Source organism: Corvus moneduloides, chromosome 6 (assembly GCF_009650955.1).
Source record: "Corvus moneduloides isolate bCorMon1 chromosome 6, bCorMon1.pri, whole genome shotgun sequence".
Taxonomy (NCBI): Eukaryota; Metazoa; Chordata; class Aves; order Passeriformes; family Corvidae; genus Corvus; species Corvus moneduloides.
The window spans coordinates 35,719,382-35,741,116 of record NC_045481.1 but is presented as its reverse complement, the minus strand read 5'-3'; the positions used below and the strand labels follow the sequence as shown (position 1 = coordinate 35,741,116).

The 21,735-nt window shown below is 44.4% G+C and overlaps 1 protein-coding gene across 7 annotated transcripts in view; it reads left to right on the top strand.

Annotated features, from left to right (window-relative positions):
- Positions 1-13,686, top strand: part of DPF3 (double PHD fingers 3) — a 193,818-nt gene extending 180,132 nt beyond the window's left edge. For all 7 annotated transcript variants that reach the window (XM_032110855.1, XM_032110851.1, XM_032110852.1 and 4 more), the window contains one exon: positions 898-13,686. In XM_032110855.1, the coding sequence (XP_031966746.1) occupies positions 898-968 (71 nt within the window). In that variant the 3' untranslated portion in view covers positions 969-13,686. The remainder of the gene's footprint in view (positions 1-897) is intronic.
- The last annotated feature ends 8,049 nt before the right edge of the window (positions 13,687-21,735 follow it).

Sequence of the window (21,735 nt, the reverse complement as noted above, 5' to 3'; positions counted from 1 at the left end):
AAGAAACAAAATTAATAGATATGAAGGTCTAGTGTGATCTGTGGTATCCTATTAAGTCTTGCCTGGTCTCCTCCTCTTCCAGGACATGGCTCTTTTGTGGGTCATGGGTACCTTTGGATGTCCCACATGTCATTGCTCACTTCAATTTAGTCAACTGAATTGGGTGCCTCTGAAATGGGACTTTGGACTTCCTAAGAAGTCTAAGTCCCAGAGAGAAAGCCCCAGACAGGGAGGTCCTCTCTGGAACATCTGGAGCCTGTTGTCAGGAGACTGGATTAAGAGGAATTACCTTCCTCACTCTATGACATGCAGGGTGAGGGTTTTGTGGTCAGTACTACCTTTGGTATGCAGTTATGACGTCTGCAGGGGGTTCAATCGGACTATCCTACGACTGGTTGGGCTTTGTCACTTGGCTGTGGAGCAGAGGAACCAGTCTCTTACCATTATAGGTTCTCTGACTAAAATCCTCAGAGAGCAGTAGAATTGGACAAGGAGATCTGTGAGTGCGAGTGACCACTGTTTACACGAGGGGCAAGACAAGAATAATTACAAATCAGGAGCTAATGTTTGTAACTTTGGTAAAAAGGAAGCTAAATCAGGAGGGGAAAATTTTGAAATGCAGCTAATAATTAGCTAAAGGTTTTTGTTCCACTGGGAAGTGGTATATTGAAAGTGTGAAAATATAAAACACCTCATTGCAATGCACACCCCAGTAGCATTGTAGCTCATGTAGAAAACCTATGGACACAAAAGTGAGGGCAGCAGAGGCTGCTTCAGAAAAGTACAGGCAACTCCAATATTAGGAATATCTGATATCCTATTCAAGCCAATCTTGACATAAACCCTGAGTGCCTGGATTTTATGTTATTCCTTTAAGAAGGATTTCTTTATTTGCAGGGAGCTGGAGTTGTCATTTGTGCCAGGAGCTGCTCAGAGAGAGAGCATCAGCTTTTGGCTACCAGGCCTGAGGAGCTCCAGCAGTCAAGAAACACCTTGCTCCTTGTGTTGCCATACCAGCACACAATTCCCATCCAGAACACAAAGACACAACCCACATCCAAATGAATGGACACTCAAATACAGGAAGAGGTATCTGTGGTATTCACTGTCACTAAGGCCAGACCTCCTGGGCTCTACTAGGACTGTGTACTTGCCCAATGCTCCAGATGAAATCTCTTCACTGCTATGCATGGTTGCTGCTTGCCATTAACAGGCTCACATGCATTATGGAAGGGGGAGGGTTGTTATACTGACATGGTGAAGTCAATTTTGTGTGGCCTTGTGCTTTCTGTTTAGTCTTTTTTTAAATGAAAAAGTAGTAAGATATTTCCCAAGGAATTATTGGTGAGTACTTCAGCTGGGAGCACCACCAGGTGTTTCTCTTCACAGGCTTGACTGGAAATCTCTTTACTGCAACCACTCTGTATATGAATGGGGGCTTAAGAGGGGTGCTCTGAGAGTTGCATTTAGTTCAGTACTTCCCAGTTCATGAAGAGCACATTGTCACTGAGAGAAGCACTGATCAAAACTTCATGGGGTGACCCTTCCTCTGTTGAATCAAATGCCCTGATCTGGCAGATCATTAGGAATCTGTTTTAAGTGTATCTGAAGGAAGAGCAGTACTGGTATGTACACACACAGATGGCCTACTGCCTTTGGTATTTCAGGATATTCAGGCATACTGTCCCACTGCAATGCCAGCATACCGTCCAGACATGTAATTTCTTTTTTGTTCAGAAAATTCTGAGTGAAAAATCTTATGTATGTAACTGACTTTTTGTTTAGCTCAGAAAATTGAATAGAAGAAAAATTGTCATCTTAAGTTGATCATAGAAAGTAAAACTGTCCGTTTTCTGAGCAATCTAACATAAGTTGCAAAAAGGAACAATTTTGGCTTAAGGTCAAATGAAGCACTTTGATTAATTTTGTGAAATTTCTAAACTAAAATGTTCTGCAGCTGAAAGCTGCGTTTTCTGGGAGTTGCCTAATCCAGGCTTTCAGCATTTCCAAAGTGTTACTGTTTTTTGTCAAAGTAATTATCAAGACATAACTGAATTTCCAAATAATTTTTCCCCCAAATTCTCTACAACTGCATTTTTGGCCAATGACACAATTTGTCTAAAAACCCCAGCTCTAAAGAAAAGAATAATTTGTTGAACCTAATATGAAAAGAAGAATTTTCATAATGATCTAAAAATTTAAATAGGAATAGTTCTACTTTATTTAAACAAAGCTTTACATGTGAAATGAAGAAATGTTAAGTGAGAGCATCCATTGAAACAAATATATTGCAGTTGAATCTCTCTGAATAATTTAAGACATTACTAGGAGGATGAGCACATCAAATATTTTCTACAAGATACATCTTTAAGGTTAAAAACCTACCACTCCCTGAACTGCCAAGTAGCCCAGAATAACCATTTTCTTGGGTATGATATATATCACTTTCTATGCATAGATTTAAGTGGGTTTATAATATAAATTTTTGAGAGTCCCAAGCAGCATGTGACTCATGTTGCTGGTACAAGTAGGTGAGGACACTGAAGATTATATTTGGCACGTTTATATTGGTTGAAACTCTTCTGCAAAATTAAACGTCCCTGAATACTTGAAAGACATTGTGAAACAATATTGGTGAGCGATTCCTTCTTCCTTCTCCTGCTAATTACACTTAGTTAGGATGAGCTATACTGACCTAGTGCACTTTTCCTCATTATTTAGCTAGTTGCTTCCCCTTTGGTTCAGCTTACACACCGAAAGTAGCTGTGTCAGCTACTGGATTCTCCCACCTACTATTCCAGCCTCTTCTCAGGCTGCAGCAGGAGTACTTTAACCTGTTACAAAAAAACGTAGGAAGTATTTATCCTAATTGTATTGGACCAAATCTCTCCTGGAGCAGCTGCACTGGCTACCTGTAAAATTCATTCAATACCTTATGCTTTCCATGTGACAGTCCTTCAATGAGCTGAGAGCACAAAGAAATTTGAGCATCAAGTCTGGGGAGAGCAAAGTGGAAGCCTGTGCACTTGCATCAGTTGTCTGATACCTGTTGGGACAAGGCTCTAGAGCAAATGTAAAATAAACAATCTTCCTCCCAGCCTGGAACTGCCCTGGCCCTGGGGAGCCCTTGGAGGACACAGCTGATCTGCATGAGCATTTACACGCATCTGTTGGTGTGGCTGAACCCTGCTGATCTGGCACTTTGGAATCATCACATGGTTCAGTCTGATACAAAATCTTGTGGCTGTTGTGGCCAGGAGTGCAAGTGTGTATTCACCAGAGACACCACTGGGCTCTCTCACAGAAAATGGGTGTTTTGGCAAGAGTGACTGGAGCTGAGAAGTGTGTATGCTGGAGGAAACTTTTATGGTGGTGCTGGTGGTGGGATCAGCAGATGTGGGCTAGCGTTCAGGCTGGTCCTCAGCTACCAGTCCTGCTGGACCTAGAGACTTCCATCATAAAAATGGCCATCGCCTTCCAGTTTCCTGATGTTTACACTGACCTTGGGGGAGTAAAACAATGCATTCTTAAATGGAGAGGAAATGCATGTTGTTTTGGCCTGCGTGTTAAGCAGACACTGATGGCTCATCATGTAAGTCTCTGGTAGCCTGGTTGGTGGGACCAGCTGGTGCAGAATTTCAGTGGTCTCCATCCCTATGCCAGAGACATTGCTGAAGAAGCTGTGCTCTCTGTGCACACCTGTTTTCCTATTTTGTGCTTTTGATCCAGAGTGCTGACTGTTTTCTCCTCCCACAACTATTCTGCAGCCAGCAATATCTTTCATGTTCAGAAATACTCCTCCGTGGCCTTGCTGAAGGCTCATCACTAATGAGGTATGACAGAAGGACAGATTGCTAGATCTTCAATGCCAAAGTGGTGTTTGCCATCTGAGATCAGTGTGACAGGGTGCTTACCCACAGTGGACCAGCCGTGTTTCATCTCTCCAGCTTTGTACTGTGTGCTGTGTAGCCAGGCAGCTTCAGGTAACTTTGGCAGCAACTCCTTTTGGATAACCTAAAAAAGGTCAGTTAGAGAAGATCATCTTTGTTGATACAGTAAATTGCACATTACTTCCTTCATGCCCACAATGGCATCTCCTTGGGTGTTGGCTACCTCGGGCTGTTCCAGAGATTGAACAATTCAGCTGTATTGTGTGAAACCATGGCTTGCGTCTGGCTCTCCCTCCATCACATTTGTGTGCTGCGCTGCCCAGTTTCCTCTCCATGGTGGGAAGACTGCTGAGGAGGAGAGCAGTGCGGTGGCAGACTCAGAAACCAGAGGGGTGGAGAAATGATCACTGAACAGGGGCATCCAAGTGGTACCACTGGGGAAGTCAACTCATGTTGCCATCACAGAGCCTCCCCTATAGCTTGGAAAGGGCAATACGTTTAAGAAACACGAGATGGGTCCTAATCTGCCTCCAAACTGTGCTGCCATAGCTGTGTTGCACAGTTTACATTCTGTAAACATACCTCAGACCAATTCTTGAGCTAGGAAAGTCGCCATCAAGTGTGTTCTTCTGAAGCAAATGTTACTCTAAATAACTTTGAAATAATGATTTTTCATCTCTCTTTAAAAGGAGCTTAGTCAATTCTGCCCCAAAGGAAGATTCTCCTGCACCATGCAGTGTTATGGGGCTGTAGCATTTTCTTTACACCTACAGCATGTGTTGTGACAGGGGTCATTTGGGAGGTGACGAGTAGATGGGGGTAGAAAGGAATATTAATTAAGCTTGTCACTGCCAGAGGGATAGTGTGCATTGTGTGCAAGAAAATTCCAGCTAGAGCTGGGCATGATTTTTCTGTGTGGAATATATTTATTTTTAAAAAATGTGCTTTTGAGAGAACTATAATTATTCATACATCAAAGTCCAATCTGGCAAATTATTTCATACAAAAACTATGGGGGAAATATCAGAAGAGTTGAAAATTATTGTTTCAATCTTTTTAGAAAGAATCACTTCAGTGTTTGAATTTTAAAGTTAATGTAATTTATATTGGGAAAAATCTGGCACCAGCATGTGGGGCAAGAAAATGTAAATCTTATGGAGGACATGATTAAAAGATAGATTATCTTTTCAGTGTTGTTATGGGAGGCTGTGGGATGATCACGAGGAGGTCACCTGACATTTCAACAGTTGACCAGTTCTATAATTTTGTGAAAATAAGTTCTGTGGAGAGGAGCAGGCAGACAGGACAGGAAAGCCCTCTTCTCTAACTAGTTCTGGGTTCATTATGATCTTAGCATCTCCCACTTTTGCACGATATACTGCATGACAGGACGAGGGGAGTGTGCAGCTGAGCAGGGTGACCACGGCTGCCAGGCAGGAGCAGGGGGTGTCTGCAGACAGGGCCCCCAGCCAGACTGGCAGGGATGCTCACAGATTCAGGGCCAAACCTAGAGCTCAGTTCCCAGCCACTGACCTGGGTGGGGGACAGCCTGTCCCGCAGTGCTGTGGGTCGTGCCTGGCTGCCCATCGCAGGGGCACTCAGCTGCTCTGAGCCAGTCAGAGAGCGGCACATTCCCCATGCCCCACCTATGTGGAGTTATAAAGCAAGGGGTTTATTTCCTCTTACAACACGGACTGCAGCACTGCTGTGGGCAGGTACTCAAATCTGTGCCTCGCTTCTGGAGAAAAGGCAGGATGGCAATTCTTAGCTGCTTTTGCAAAGCACTTGGAGCCTACAAACAGTGTGCAAGCCCCAAGTGCTGCTGTTTCTCACAGTGATGCAGACCCAGGATGTGGCAGAGCAAGAAGAACCAGCTCTTCTGGGCTGTTCCTTACCCCATTTATTTCTGCCAGCCACAGGCCCACGACGCTGCCTGGGAGATAGGAACAGGTGACAAGCCAGGAGTTGGGTGTGACAGATCCAAGACCCTGCAGATGAAGCAAAAAAGTTTAATTACAGTGTCTGTGCTTCTCCTCTGGTGAAAGAGGGAAGGAGTTGTAACTGGCAGGCACCCAAATCCATCTTCAGTGGTGATACAATTACTAGCAATGACCTCCAGCCCCAGCAGCAGTTAAATGGCTTTTCAGGGCAGGCACCAAATCTGGTCTGGTTTACATAAGATAAACTCAGATTTGCTAGAGGGGCAGGGAGAGGAGGCGGGTGTCTCTGGTTTGAAGGGGACTGTTTTACAAGTGCAGTTGCCCAGCCCACTCCCCATCATGTTCCCCTGGCTGTGCAGGCTCAGGCAGTGTCCCCACTCTACCAGTGCCGGTGCCATCATCCAGGGCCAAAACATCACGTCCCCACTCCCGGGGAGCAGTTTTGCAGAGAGTGCTGGCACTGTCCCAGCTCTGTCTCTGGTGGTGCTGGCAGGGGCACAAGGTCTCACTGCACTGCAAACAAGGGAGAGAGTGACTGATGCTCCCAGGCAGTGTCCTCGGCCCTTGGGGTCAGTGGCTGTCTTGAAGGAGGCAGGCTGCAGGTTGTGCAAGCACAATTCTGCTGTCCTGATGGCCAAGCCTCAGCACAGGTTAGAGGAGAGGTGCATCACTGTCCTGTCTCTCCAGCTGCACCACCGGTGTGTTTGGACAGTCCCCCCAGCACTGTGCATTGAGGCACATAACTGAGGGGTAGGGGGAAGGTAAAGAACAGCAAGTAACATGGGGGGACAGAAGGGGCTTCAGGGTTTACCCTTTTATTGTATGCCAGTGAGAATGCCAGGCATTTTGCAGCTGGGGAATCAAGCCAACAGCTTATTAATATTTGTTGTGTATTTCTGCCATGCTGGGTGAAAATGTAAAGGGTTATTACATCAGTGCATTTAGAATATATGTTGTTACTGCTGTTTTGAAATGAGGAAACTACTATTTTCAGATCAGCTTACTGCCCTTTGTGTGCTTGAAGTTAAAAACAAAACACTTCATACCTGAAAATTGCTGATTTTTCAGGTATTGATATTTTCTTTCAGACTCCTGTCAGTCTAGTTATCCATCTGATTCAGTTCATTGTAACAAACTATAGGTTTCACCTCCACGGTGACTCAGGAAATATTTCATCTCTTCCCACTTTCAGAAGCTAGGGAGAGAGAAGGGCAGGGTTTATTCTTTGTATTCTGAAAGACTGATAAAGGATGACATGTTCATTTCATGTTCATCTCCGTTCCACATCTTGAATGATTGCATTGGTTGGCTGGGAGGGCATTCCTTTCCATAGCAGTCTGAAAGGTCTTTGCTGCCATGGCTCACCTCTGTATGAGAAAGCACAGTCCAGTATTTTGTCCACTTGGATAAGACTCCTCCTGCTATTGCCATACAAGCCATTGAAACTGCTAATTCTCATCAGCGACCCTTGTGCCTACAAGATAGGGACTTCCCTTCCAGTTCTCAAGATTTTCTGCCTGGAAGGCCAAACCCCCTGCTGCCCATGAACTCTGATGGAGCACAGATCTGTTTCAGCCTCAACATGTGCTTCTGCTGGACACAGGACCTCATTTGGATGTTCACAATGTACTGCCAGTGCAGAATTTGCGAGCAGGACTAAAAAGGAAGTATCTGCTGAAAATCAATGAACAAGACATGAATGTTATACCTAACCTACTCTTCCTTCATAGCTCTCCTAGGAGTGTAACACTAGAGATGTGTCCCTGCATTTTGGGAAGGCTGTGCATGAGGAATTTCCAAGTGTCATCTCCTTTGAGCTTCATTACAGAACATCTTGCCTTGTTCATTCTCTTTTTTTTTCTCACAATATTTCAGAGACAGTGTATACTAGAACTGATTTGAAAGGTTTAGAACAATTCAGAAATAGGTCCAAATCAAACCATCAGCTTTTATCTCTCCCTTAGAAGTGTTCAACAAACCTTTGATCATTGCAGGGAATCAAGCTTGTGTGTTTATTTAATCTCAACTCAGCATTAAGGTCATACAGTAGTTCATAAAGACTTTTTAGTCATAAAATGTTCTTTAAAAAAAGTGAGAGATGTTTCCTCTTTACCTTGATGTCTTTCCATTTCTTCTGCTGCAGCAGAGATCAGCAGCTTTCCTGTTTACTTAAACTTTCTTCCAGCACTGCAGCCTGGGTCAGAAGTGGTGGGGATAGTCTTGGAAATAATTTATTTCATTGAATTGCAGATGTAAAGAGAAGCTCAAGAGCATTTAAGTAAATTCTCATCTGTGCTACTCAGTCAGATCTCCTAAGAACCAGAGGCTTGTGTACATGTTACTTTATTGGTTCACCTTTTCTTCACCTCCCATTTCAGATTGAATGTGCCATTGGTATATGCTTTTTTTTTTCACTAGAAGTGGTTGAAAAGAAAAACATCAACAATTAAAATTGGGGGTGAGGAAGATAGAGTTACAATCTTTGCTGTTGATCCTTTATTTGATTTGGGACAACATTGTCCCCATTATTCTAAAGGAAAATAGAAGGAGGATAAATCTGTGACATCATAGCTCTTCTCCCAGATAAAAGCTGTTTTGTCATCAACTTGTAAGTGCACTTTTAAAATGCTGGAGTCATGATCTCTGAATAATGGCATTGGCAGAGCCTTACTGTGTGATGCTATAGTATTGATTTTTAATTAGGAGACTTTAAGTTATATATACAAATTTATATACATGTATATATGCACACATATATATATGTATATCATAATGTTATTTACTGTAAACATTGCTCACTGATCAGGAATAGATCTAGAGTCTTATAATAAGTGTTACTAAAGAAGGAGGAAAGAGAAAATCCTACTTGTTTTGCAATTTGTGTCAGCATTCTAACAAAACAGGGCAATACATTATCGCTTACAACTTAATCTGAGTTGTATTTGCAACATGATTTATCAACACATGAAAGAGAACCAATGTTCTAAAAAGTGGGACTGATTCTCAGCTGCTCTTAGTCAACATTCATCCATTGACTTTAAGGAGTTTGCCTGGTATCCTTAAAGAGGCCAAGTCTAAGTCGTGGACTTTAGTCTTTACGAAAAGGTGTGTGGCTGCTTAATAGTTGAGCACACCCAACACATGCAAGAAAACAGTTATTTCTATCGCTGTCTCTAAGTCTGGTCTGGTCTGTTTATGCCCTGTTCTGGCTCCAGTGATGCCACATCACAAGCTCCAAAGGAAAGTGAGAAATCTCAGCACAAGATAATGATGGAACAGTCAGCAACCAGGGAAAATGTCTCTCTGATTTCAGTATACTGCCTTTTGATTATTCTGTAAACAACTCCTCACTGCTGTATCAGGAAACAGTGGACAGCAGCACATTATTTTCCCTACCTGTATGAGACCTCACTTCAGTCAGCTCTATCCTCCCCTCTCTTACGCATTTCTAATCTGTTCTAGTATTTTCTATCTCTCTGTCTCTTCACGTGGAAATCTTTTCCAGCCCCTCTCATTTTTAGCATCTCTCTCTGGAGTCAGTCCTCTTCAGCATCATTTGCTCTGAGACGGGCACCCAGGATACACCACAGATGTTTAAACGTTCCAAGCTTTACTTCTCTCCCAACGGTATGTCCTGAGAGTGTGTCTTTGCTTTTTAGCCATCCCACAAGTGGGCCCATGGTCACCTTTGGGGTATTTTTCCTTTGTGGTTACAGCTCATCCCAAAGGAACCTATGTTACAGCCAAGGGAAGCAATGCAGCCTTGCTGCCGGCACACACTTGCCCTCCTTTCCCCAGTGCTCCAGCTGGGGATATGGTCAGGCTGCCGGTGCATGAGATCACATCCAGCAGGGCTACTCCCTGGAAGCCAAAGTGTTGCTTAGTAACCCACTCATGGAAGTACCAGAAGCATTTTTCAATCTGTCACATTGGCAAAGAACACTGGCTTCTTGATTTAGAGGCATTCTGCTGTGCGTGGCAGGGCCATGCTCCATTATCTTGCATCCAGTACTATCTGCAAGCAAGGAAATGAACCTCCCATTTAATGGAGGGGCTGGGAGAAGGTGGGGGTGTGAGGCACAGAAAATATTTTTCTAGGACCGTACATGAAGCTTTTAGCTAGTTCTCCTGGCATCTAGTCCTCATCTTAACTCCCTTCCCATAGGAGATATTCCCTGCTTATGAAATGCACTCCAGGGTCCTATAGCAATTGGCCAAACAGGACCCTGCAGCACCTTCATCTATTATGAGACATTACTGCAATAAAACTTGGTGTGTCATACAGAAACTGGATGAGGTATTGCAATATTTATGCTGTAAGCCTCAGTGTCGTGGACAATTGCTACAGAATAATGTATGTCTTTTCTTAATGCAGTGGAGTCACAGCAGCTTCAGCAGAGCACACTGAACACAGATCATCTGTGATTGCATGGTTTCCTCAGTTATTTTCAAATTATTCTGTTACAGAGACTTAAATGAAAAATATCATCTCATTTAAAAATAGACTGTAAAGGCTCTTAGGTTACTCCCCCTTTTAAGAATAATTCAATCGGAGAGCAAAATATCCAAGAACTGGATTCTGACTTCAGAGGCTTACTCCTTTATCTGGCACTGGTTTATCATTAAAAATGCCTTCAAAAAGTAACTTGAGGGCTTTTATTTGGGGTACCTTATTGATTTTGCTATCACATCGCCTCATTTCGGAAATAAAAAGGTATTTTGAACAAAGTCTAGCTTTGAGCTCTGGGGACCAGCTGGACTCTTCCCATCCTACTTCTTGTTATCAAAGATGGTAGAACCATGGAGTGTATCCAGCCACGGCATCACCCATTTCTGTGGCTTGCCTCCTGTTGACAGATTGTGTCCTGGAAGCCCTCTGCAAAAAACTGAAGGGCTTTTATATGGGTCATGGAAGGTCCAGGGTGGTCTGAAGATGAGGTTGTTAGACAAATGTACCCAAGAGCTCTTTTGGTCTTCAGAGTGTCATTTACCTGGGATGATGCTCAATGTTGCAGTGATGAAATCAGCAAGTTTGTTTCTTGTGTAAAGCCATGTCAGTGACACACACAACAGTTCAGTGCTAAAGCTTGGCTCAGCATAAAGATGAAAACACATCCCACAACATCAGAAGTTCCTGACTTGATTTCTGAGAACTTTTTGAGGAGCTGAGTACCTTCCTGTGCTCTTTCCCAGTCTAATGAATAAATTTGGCTATGGAATAAAGGCTTTCAAATTCATTGTGCATAGCTGTATTTTTATTGCACATAGTTTAAGAAATATAGAAATTGATGAAAAAATGCTCCTGATGACTGGCCAGTATAAGAGCTTTTGATGACCTGCTGTGGATCCCAGAGCAGAAATGCCTACATCAGAGAAATATTCAGAATGAACTGGTTTCTCCAGGGGACAGGGAGCATTTTTGGCAGGGAAGACTGTGAAGGCCTGATCTACATTTTAACTCTTAGAACTGGCTGTGCCAGCTCAGAACTGATGGAAAGCTTGCCATTGCGATGCTTTGCTCTGTGGAAAAAGGATTCAGAGAAGCACGAAGTGTACAATGCATTATTTGTTTTAAAAGTATCAGGGTATCTGTTTCCAGTCTTCTAATACATTAACCTTGAAGTTTGTTCATAATGAAATAGTCTAGTCTTACAAGTTAGCAAAAGACTTATTGTCATAAAGACAGTGGGCTAGGGAAGAGCAGGTGGACTGGGTAACCTCTAGGCAATACTGAGAAAGCACATCCACTCCCTGCAGTCACAGGGGAGGGCACCTCTTTGCACTTACTGCACATTCTGCATCTTAAAATTATTTGAGGTGAGAATCATTTTAGAGCAACTGAGTTAGCTACAAAGCAGGAGATGTTCTATGAGCCTTAATTCTTGTTGTTTAGGTTTTGGGGTTTCTATCTGTTCGTATGTTCACAGCCTTCTTTTCAACATTTGAGGATGCTCTAGGTTACTTCTGTCTCACCTAACTGGGATCTGCTTGCCCTTATGGAAACAAATTGTGGGGTGGAAGCTGCCCCACTTCCTGGCTGTACATACCCCTATCTATACAACATATATGTGTATGTTGAGTGATTGCATCGTAGTGGCTTTTGTAATGCAATAACTGTGGTGTCAAGAAAATGTGGTTGGAGAAAACTATACTTGCAAATTAACCTGAATAGAAAATCAAAGTCAGTGAAAAGGCAATATAGCTGAAGAGTTCTTACTGTGAGCCACCACCATGTTGTCCACAATATGCCAGCTTCTGTATCCTCTAAATAGCCCTTTATCCTTTTTGCAGCAGAAGTGGACTTTAATTTTATGTTTGTACTCTGAACTGGAGACAGTGGTGTTCAGTCTTTTCATAATGTGCTGATGAATCAAAGTGCTAACCTTGTCGTGGGTTCGTCATCTTCTGTAGCTTCCCAGCAAAATAATGCAATGCCAGTTGGTGAATAGCCTGGAGGAGTTTTGGCTGCTGCTGACTGAAGCATGCCATTGAAATGTTGGTCTCCAGGGCCAGGAGGTTTTGTATTGATGCCTGTAAGAAAAACTCAGCAGTGTCAGATGAACCCAAATGTCCTATTAGTCACATGGCATGTACAGGGACAAGCCAAAACAACTGAGTCAGGGGAAAAAAAATAAGGGCTTCTGCCTGAAGAAAATCTCACATACCACTCTCATTTCAGAGGAAAAACCCTTTTGTGACCAATCCTGGGTGACAAGTAGGTGGGCTCAAAGGCTGGAGAGACACATCTTTGTAGTATGTTTGTCACTGTGTCTTTGGTTATATAAATGTACCAGAATAGGAGAAAAATGCCTGTCTTTCTTTCAAATTCCTTTTCAGCTCTGTACACGCCTCCAGGTTGCCTACTGCTACACCCTGTGAGGCCTCATTGGAGTTTACACTATGTTGCTTGGTATTTGTTTACTTTTGGCGGCCACAGACTAAGGTTACAGGTTTGGGAACCAGTACATAATTGTAAGGACAGCTTCTTGTGTTACTTTTTTCCCCCTCTCCCTCTTTTGTAAAGTGTGAACCTTTCTTTGGAATTCTGAAGTGACTGTATTGTTACAACGTTTGTATGTAGAGATTTGTTTTGACATGGCTTGTGTGGAGGACCTTTGCTCTTCTTATCTCACATTCAGTTTTATTAAGTGCTTGATAGCTTTGCCAGCCTTCTCTGAGGGAGGAGAGGTGATGGGGTGGCTTCAAAACTTGGCTTTTTTTAAGGGAAATTTGCCCAGCTTTACCTAGAGCAGTATGAGAATCTGGGGTGCTCTTGACTGTTCTTCACTCATCCTGATCTGATTGCTTCTTGGAGAAAGAGATCAGCCTTGAAACCCTCAGAAAAAAATGTATTGCTTAATGCGCTAAGCCAGCACTGACCAAGAAGGCCCATCAGTTTGTCACGCATGGAAACCTGCATGGTGTTTCACCCCGCCAGAAGGCGGCTGTGCAGCACAGAGTGAATCAAGGCAACTCACACTGCTCTGTGGATGCCACTGGAGCCACCACAGCTTGCACCAGCCAAGGACCGGCCCTTCCATGTTTTGGTGGTTAGGAAACCTGTGAGCGAAATCCTACAGGGGTTTGAGAGGAGTGGAAAATGGGTGTTGGAAACCTCTCAACTTCTCAGGATTTCTTTGGTATTCATACACATTTGCAAGAATGTATTCCAAGCATCTTGTACTGTTATTAGTAACTTGTACTGTAGTTTGTTAGCAGTGTTGACTACCTACATAGCTAATATTCTGTTGCAACTTAGAAAAAGTGTAAACAACTGCAGAAAACAGGAGTTTAGAACTTGTATGTACTGGTTTTTTTATATTAAAGCACTTCAATTAAAAGTTCAAGGAAAAATACTCCTGTAGCCGTTGTTGTACCTTTGTATCTGTTTGGATAACACATGAGTGGAATGAGATGGGAGTGCCCTCTTCCCTGTTTGCTTTGGTACTAACCAAAAGAGATGGTCAAAATTTTGGGAAGAACTTTGGGTGTTAAAGTTTATGCAGCAAACAGAAGGTGCCAGCAACCTAGTCCAGAAGACATTATAATCTTATGAAATCCCTGCAACCAAAGCTGAAGAGTCTGAGGGATGGCCAGGCCATCACTGAGTGGTGATTCACACAGCTGTGAGTATCTGCAAAAGAAGTTTTACCTGGGGAGCAGTTAATGAATGAGTCCACTCTGTAGTATGTTAGATTTCCTTTATTTTTATCGCAAAGTACCTCAGAGGTCACCGGAAGCCTGTTCACGTGAAAGTGAAGAAAAAACATCCCCAGTCCAGGGTTATTTCAGGAGTATAGCAAAGTTGTGGGTTTGGGTACCAGAGGAGTTGGAAAACAGCAGCACACACAGGCAACAAATGGTCCTCACCACACATCCCAGAAATGGTTTCTCTCTCCTCCCTGCCCCCCCCTCAATGTGCATATCCAAATACTTTTCTGGATCACATCACTGTGGGATCAGCGTGCATAAACAGACATCTCTAAAGCAGCTTGTGATTTGGTGATCTCAGCCCAGCTCTTAGTAGCCAGATGCCCATAATATGAAAACAACCATCAAAACTGTCTCTTTTGCTGGCACTGTTTAATCAAAGGGACAATGGGAGAGAATGGCAGTCTTATTTCTACAAAGAGCCCTTCAATGTCAAATTTGCCATACAGTAGAGTAGCATTCACCTCTGTGGCACAGACCACAGCCACTCTGGAGGGGAACAAAAGCTCTCAGACAGCACGCAATTAATCCAGCATCTATTAAACCAAGCACGGGTTATTTTGAAGGAACTAAACAGATTTCTGCTTTAAATTATTCTAAGCACTATTTTTTTTAACTCTACACAGTATGCACAGCTCGAAGTACAAACCAGAAGGCTGTGTTTCTGGCAGCTGTTATCTTCCCGGTAGCTGTTTTACATCCCTGGCATCTCATAATCCTGAGACAAAAATCAAGTAAAACACAGCAAAGGAACAACATTAAAATACCTCTGGTTTTCCTGCTGCCCAAAGCCATGTTCAGGTGCTCAACGCCAGAGCAAACAATTAATTGCACGACCAAGGGAAGTAATGAAATCTGGCTTCCTATGGATTTATGACAAGATGTTACCTTGGTGCCAGAGACTTGAGGAGTTAGTCTTTCTGCCAATATCTTGACTCCAGATGAGGATTTTATCAGCGTTAGTCTCTGGAATGGCATAATGAACTTTGAAATGGGTGCATTAAAAAAAAAAAAAAAAAAAAAAGCAAGCTATATTACACACTACATACAGTGAGAGATGAAATTTACTGATGGGAATTTACAAGATAATTAATATCACAGATCAAAACAAATGTACCTTGTCTGCTAAGTCCTAAAAATGGGACTGCTGCTTGTTTTATTTCTGTATGTCTGTCCCCACTTTTTCCAGTGCAATGCTATTGAATAATAGTATGATTGCCAGTGGAGTAGTTCCAATAAAAGACACAAAGTATTTGTAATAGTAGAGCAAAAGATGTAAATAAACAATATGTTTTCACAGATGAAGAAAAATTACCCAAAGATCTAAGATGGACATGTATTTTTTAATCTTTGAAAAAGTGATTTGGAAAAGAAGAGGAAAAGTGAGGTGAGAAGTTTACTGAGAATAAAAAACTGTTCTGGGCAGTCAAAACAAAAGTCGACTGTGAAGTTTTTCATGATAATGAGGAACTGGGTTGTAAAATGACAGATGAAATCTACTGTCGATAAATGCACAGTAATGCTTCTGGGGAAAAAAACCACCCTAATTATACATGCATAATGAGGGGCTCTAAATCAGCCATCACTGCACGGGAAAATGATCTCAGCATCATCGCTAATTCTGAGAAAATGACAGGTCAAGGCTGAGCAGGTGTCAAAAAAGCAACTAAAATGTTAGGAATAACTAGGAAGGGAGAAAAAAAAAAAAAGACAAAACAGAAAACATCATTAAGTCTCTGCATAAATCTGTAGTGTGGTCCTGTGCTGGGTGGTGTTTGCAGCTTCTGCATGCTCCCACCCTCCCATCCCCACAGCCCAGCACACACCCAAAAAGCAAGAACAGGCACAGGGGACAGCAAGAAAGCACTGGCGCTATGGAACAGCTGCCATGCAAGGAGAGAACGAGTGTGCTGGGACTCACTGGCTGTCAAGAGAGATGGCAAAGGAGAGACAGGTTTGCAGGTTTGCCAGGAACCAGCTGCCGCAGAGAACAAGCTGCACTTCCAGCCCCAGACATATTGAAGCATCTGGCTCCCTGCAGCTGAGTGGGCACAGCCCAGCTGTGGGGTGCATGCTCTATATGCACCTTGGTCCTCATATTTTTGGCCCACAAACCTCCTTTACAGGTCACTATTAGGGACAGTTATCTCCACAGGCAATCCTATACTTTGGTTCTCATATTTCAATAGATTTATCCCTGATCTCGGATATATTTTCCTACCCCTTTAGTATCTGTCCATAGAGGGAGAAAATCTATTTGACACTTCAACCATAGTTCCTTGAGCAAGATAAGCTGTGCCTGCTTATTTCATTCACTACAGTTGATAAAAGATAATCAAACAGCTTGTGGTTGAAGCCTTCACCATTTTTCTGGTACAAAAGCTGCATGAAACAGTAAATCCAAATTCAGCAAACCACAGCTAAACTCCAGGTGGGTGCAAACCTAGCACTACATCAGTAGAGGGTGAACCTCCCATCCTCTTCTGCTGGACCAGGATTTCATCTCTAAGTGTAGAAGCTTCCTGAGAAGATACAACAGTGACTGCAAGGAATGAAGGAATTTCAACACAGCAGAAATTGATTTAGTGGCTTTTTATTACGTGCTCCTGAAATGGCCTAGTGAATCTATCTGTTCTGATACCACAATAGCTCACTGTTGCACAGCCTCTGCTTTAGTGATTTGTTTACATGCCCACCTTATTCCTGGGAAATAAGAACCCGTAGGAATTGAAAGAGCCTCCTTCCCAAGGCTGGCTGTCTGTGCTGAATGGAGGAAAGACACATCAGTCTCAAAGAGAAGCTATGGAGAGCAAAGGTACCTCCCCGGCAGCCTGACCTTGGCAAGGAGACAGGAGAATCACCATTTGCGACAGGCAGCAGTTCCCTTTAATAAATATTTCATGGCAGAGAACGGCAGACTTGGGGTGAAAATGGAGGGCAGGGTTCAGCCTGTGACGCAAGGTGATGTGACCAGACCTTGTCTAGCAGGGCTGGAGGCCACCTAATTGGCATTCCCACACCATGCTTACGAAGAGCATTCTGTAGTCCTCTGGGAACACAAAAATAATTAAAAGGCCCCTCAGCATGCAGTGTTGCTAATGGGCTATTGCCTGCCATGTGATGTTTTTGTGCTCAATTAGAGCTGAGCAACACAGACTGCTCAAAATTCCCATCTCCCTCCGAGAGACACCTGGGTGGACTAAGCTTCCTTTGCTGCACGATGGCCCTTGTTGTGCATTGCCCTGCAGCATTTGTGATGAGGGGCTGAAGGCTGAGGTGGCAGCTGAGCTCCGTGCAGCAGAGCACACATTGCTGTGTTTATGGTGCTGCAGACAGAGCTCTGGCACTGGGGGCACAGCACACGGAGCTGGTGGGTTCAGAGCACTCATCCTTGCACACCCCGGCACCTCCGTGGTGACCTGAAGCTGCAGGATGGCTGCGCATATGGCGCAAAGCAAAGGCCCTGGATCTCTTCCAGGCAAGACCTTGCTCACACATTGCGTATCTGTGTGGACTTCTGGCTTCTCCTAGCACAGTGCCAGGCTCAGTTGGTGCCAGCCACAGCTGCATGGCAAAGAATTCCTTCAATATTCCCCCCCTTTTCTCTGCACAGATCCTGTATGAGATGATGCTGAGAGACCTATCAACACCTTTTGTGCTTTCTCAGGAGGGATTTGGCCACCTGAAGGCAATTTCTCTCTGCAATCTCAGATTGCCTTCTGTCCAGGCACCTGTTTTATTTACCACCCCTGCTGTGGAGGCTGCCTTGCCAGCTCTGTGTGCCTAACACTGTCTCTGATGCTCTCACAAGCCTTGATTCACTTTGCAAGCCATTGGTGCAAGCCATTGGTGCCTCGTTTGGGCCAAAACAACAATTCGTCTCCAAGGTATGGTTGTTTGAGTATTCATGGGCTAAACTTTAGGTAATTAGCATTGTTAATGTTCTCTGTGTGATATTACAGCTGTGGGCCTCATTAAAATATTCTCCTGGGAGAAGTCAGGTGAAGAGTCAGGTGTCAGCTTTGCTTCATGTGGAAAAGCCTGCCTGTTATTCTGAGAGAATTATTTGTTTAAACACAGGATTTACACATGATGGTGTATTTAATCCCCCGTGCTTCTGCCAGCCAGAGAGCTGGGCTGAGCTGCTGAGCAGCACTGGCATGGAACCCAGAAGCAAGGGTCTCTATTTCTTCTGCCTGAGAAAGGCTCAGGCTTGTGGGCTCCTGCCCAAAACACAGGCAGCAGGCAGGAGTCCTCAGGCTGGTCTCTCCAGTGCCAACCGCCCCCACCCCACCATAAGGCCCTGTCAGATCCTGCTCCTGGCCAGCCCCAGCAGCTTCCCTGAGCACCAGGAGCCTTGGGAGTGCTTTTAAAAGAAAGGACAGTGACAAAAGGCCACAGAGGAGCTCAAACTGATCTGAACCAATGGCAGTTCAGGTGATGAGCAGAGAAACAGAGGCATTTCATCTGCAGGAGATCTCCTCTTTCTGCGGCCTGAGAGGCTCTGATAGGGAGACAGGAGAAGGTGGCAGATCTTTCTACCATGGACCAACCTTCCCAGATGTAGGACACCACATGACCCTTACAGCAAGGGCCACGCTGTCCTTTGGCATCTTCCTGGGACAGCACCAGCCTCTGCTCCTCAGCCAGGGGATGGCATGGCCCAGGGCTGCTTTCCCATGGCACTACCAGGTGCAGTGGAGGTCATCCCATCCTGTCTCTGTATTTTGTACAAGGAGTGGGAGACTTGAGCATGTTACCACCCCTGGTGGTGAGGGAGTTATGCCCCAGTAAGGCCCTGGAGGAGTCCATATATCTCAGACATGGAGCATGACACATCTACGCTCTGCAGGAGGCTCTGCATTTGCTCTGTGACCTTCCCGAGTTCTTTTCCCCAGACCTGCCAGCATCTGCTTGGGCGATTATTTATGAACAGGAGTTGAGTTTCTCCAGCTGAAGGAGGTGGCTGTGGACAGATGTCAGTGCAACAAATGGGCACACACCAGCTGTTTTCAGGCGCTGAGCACCGGCAGGCAGAGATGCCCACTGACAGAGACAGAGAGGTAGAGAGATACATCCTGGCTCTAGATCTGGCCTGCTGTAGCTGCACAGAATTTGAAGCATAAATGGTTGTGTTATTGTTAGTTTTTAGGGGTTTTTTGTGGTTTTTTTTTTTAATTGTTTTTTTCAAATGTTTTACCCAGTATGTTTCTAGTATCACTTCTTGGGTTGATCTCAGGAGCACAGAGAGTTTTTCTTGTGCCTGGGGAGAACAGCCACCACTGTGGCTGGGCTGAGTGCTCAGTTCCAGGCAAAGCCTTGTGTTTTGAGATGCTACACGTGACTGTCACCTTGCTGCCATCTGAAACCAATGGCTGTAGCCCCTAGGTAGGTTTCTCCAGCAACAGATTTTGTTGCAATGTCCCTTGAGGGGTTTGGCAGGCTGCTCAGATGGCTAATAACTGTTTGAAAGTCTCCCCCTTCCCTTCCTTTCCATTTCAGCTAGTTAAGTGTCCTCATTTCTCAAGGATCTTCTTTCTGCCTGTGGGAGTGGTAGGTAGGTGGCTGGAAGAGCAGAGAGGTGCAGAGATGCAGTGGAGGTATTGGGTTCCTGGTGTGCAGAGAAGCTGAGGGCCTGAGTGGGAATGAAAGATGGCGATGGGTGAGTAGGAGGAAGCTTAACAGGATGGAAAGTAGGAGCAAAGAGACTGCAGGATGAAGATGGGAATGGAAGATTACCTGACTGGAGGGAGAGGATTTGTACAGCAGGATGCTGCTTTGTGTCGATTATGCAAATCACCTGTACCTGCTGTGCAGTGCTTCCTTGGGTTTGCTGTTTTGGTCGAGGATGCCTGGCTGCTCCCCAGGCTGCTGCTGCAGCCCCTGTCACGGTGGGCAGCAGCAGGCTGAGAGCATAGGGGGAAATGGAATTGCCTCAGTCAGCTTTTCTGGGAAACACCTCAGCTGGTTCATACTGGAGTACCTCCACTGAGTCTGCTATGCTGCTTCACACCTGCCAAAAAGTCTGACCCATCAAATTTTGTGCTGAGAGAAGTGTTTAGTTCTTCCTTTGCTAGTAAAATTACCAGCAAAATTACCTGTTATACCACGCCCTACTTGCTCTTTTAGGAACATTTCACCAGATCTAGCTAACTCCAGTCAACATTCCTGTTGTTCTGAACTTTCTCAGAGCTGGGAGGAGCCTGGGGGAGAGGAATCACACAGTGGAAAGCTCAGGAGAATCCACTTTTTGTCTTGGGCCTGTCCATATGTCCATAGTTCAACCTTGCCCTAACCTTCAGTGTTTCAAGAGCTGTGCACAACGCTCTCTGTGCAGAGAGCACAAATTGCTCTCGGAAAAATTTTACTCCTTCTGTAGCCAGGCCGTTCTGCCAAGTCAAACTGCAAATTTGGGTCCACATTTTGTCTGATGGCTGGTCAGGGTATTCAGAGTAGAGTTTTACTTTGCCTCATGAGTTAGAGGCAAACAGCAGAACTGAGAGGTGGCAGTGCTTGCTGCAAACCTGTGCCATACCTTCATACACCTGGAGCAGAAGCCATGGACAGAAATTCCTTGTAAGAATGGGAATCACATAAGAAAAACAATTTTGTTTCAGAAGAATTCAGAGCAGGATTTTATACATTGGCAGAGGCCGAAACAGTGCGATATCGACAACTAGCATCTTTACTAATAACACTAACTTTGGAGAATCGTTGGGCAAAGGGATTTTACCTAATTTAAATGTAGCTCTCCTGTGCTTCCTTTGCTGTGAACTTGTGCAGATGAAAGAGGAATAACCATCTCTCAGACAAGCAGTTCCACGTACCGGAGATTAGCAGAGGCACCACTGAGGAGCAGGGCTCCTGCAGGGTGCTGACATTCCCGCGGCGCTGAGCAGAGCCTGCATTCAAATTATTCTGAGGAGAGCCGAGTCTTCTGCAGGGGCAGCACAAGGAATGCATCAGGGACTGGGCAGAGGGGTGCCTGTGCCTCACAACCCACTGAGCACAGGAGTGTCCGCTCATTATCTGCCCCATGAACTGGTGTGTGACTCCTTGCCTCATGCTCTGGTGCACGTGTGTGTTTCCGTGTGCATTTGTGTATCTGTTTCAGGGCTGACATGTTCATCTGATGATACATATTTAAATAATGTAAATAATTGACATGCAATAAGGAAATGCGCTTTATCAAATGAAGCGAGACCAGGCAAGGCCCAGCATCAATTCATATTCATACGCTGTGCATTTCCTCCCTGTTTAATCTGTGTTTTAAAAGAACCTGTCCCTACTGGGAATTCCACCGCCAGCCCTCACCGGCCTCATTTTGTGCCTACTATGCCTTCAAAACTAATCCATCCTCAAAGCCAGAGGCTCATGTCAGCTTCATTTTGAGAGTGAGCATTTAATTTCTGCGTGCTCCTATCCTTTAAAAAAACCCAACATTTAAGCTAATAAAGGGGAAAGAGCAGGGAGGGAGCAGAGAAACAGCAATCTGACTCTCCATCCATGCATCCATTCATCCATCTATCCATCCATCCACCTGTCACAGCTAAACCCAGTATTTTACTACGAAAACAGGTATCCTCTTGTCCTGTCTCTACCGTATTGACATTAGGACTCTGTGTAAGACTTGTGAGGCCCATTTCTCCTTGATTTAAGTTCAATGCCCCTGCACTTCTTTCACCTGCCTTTAG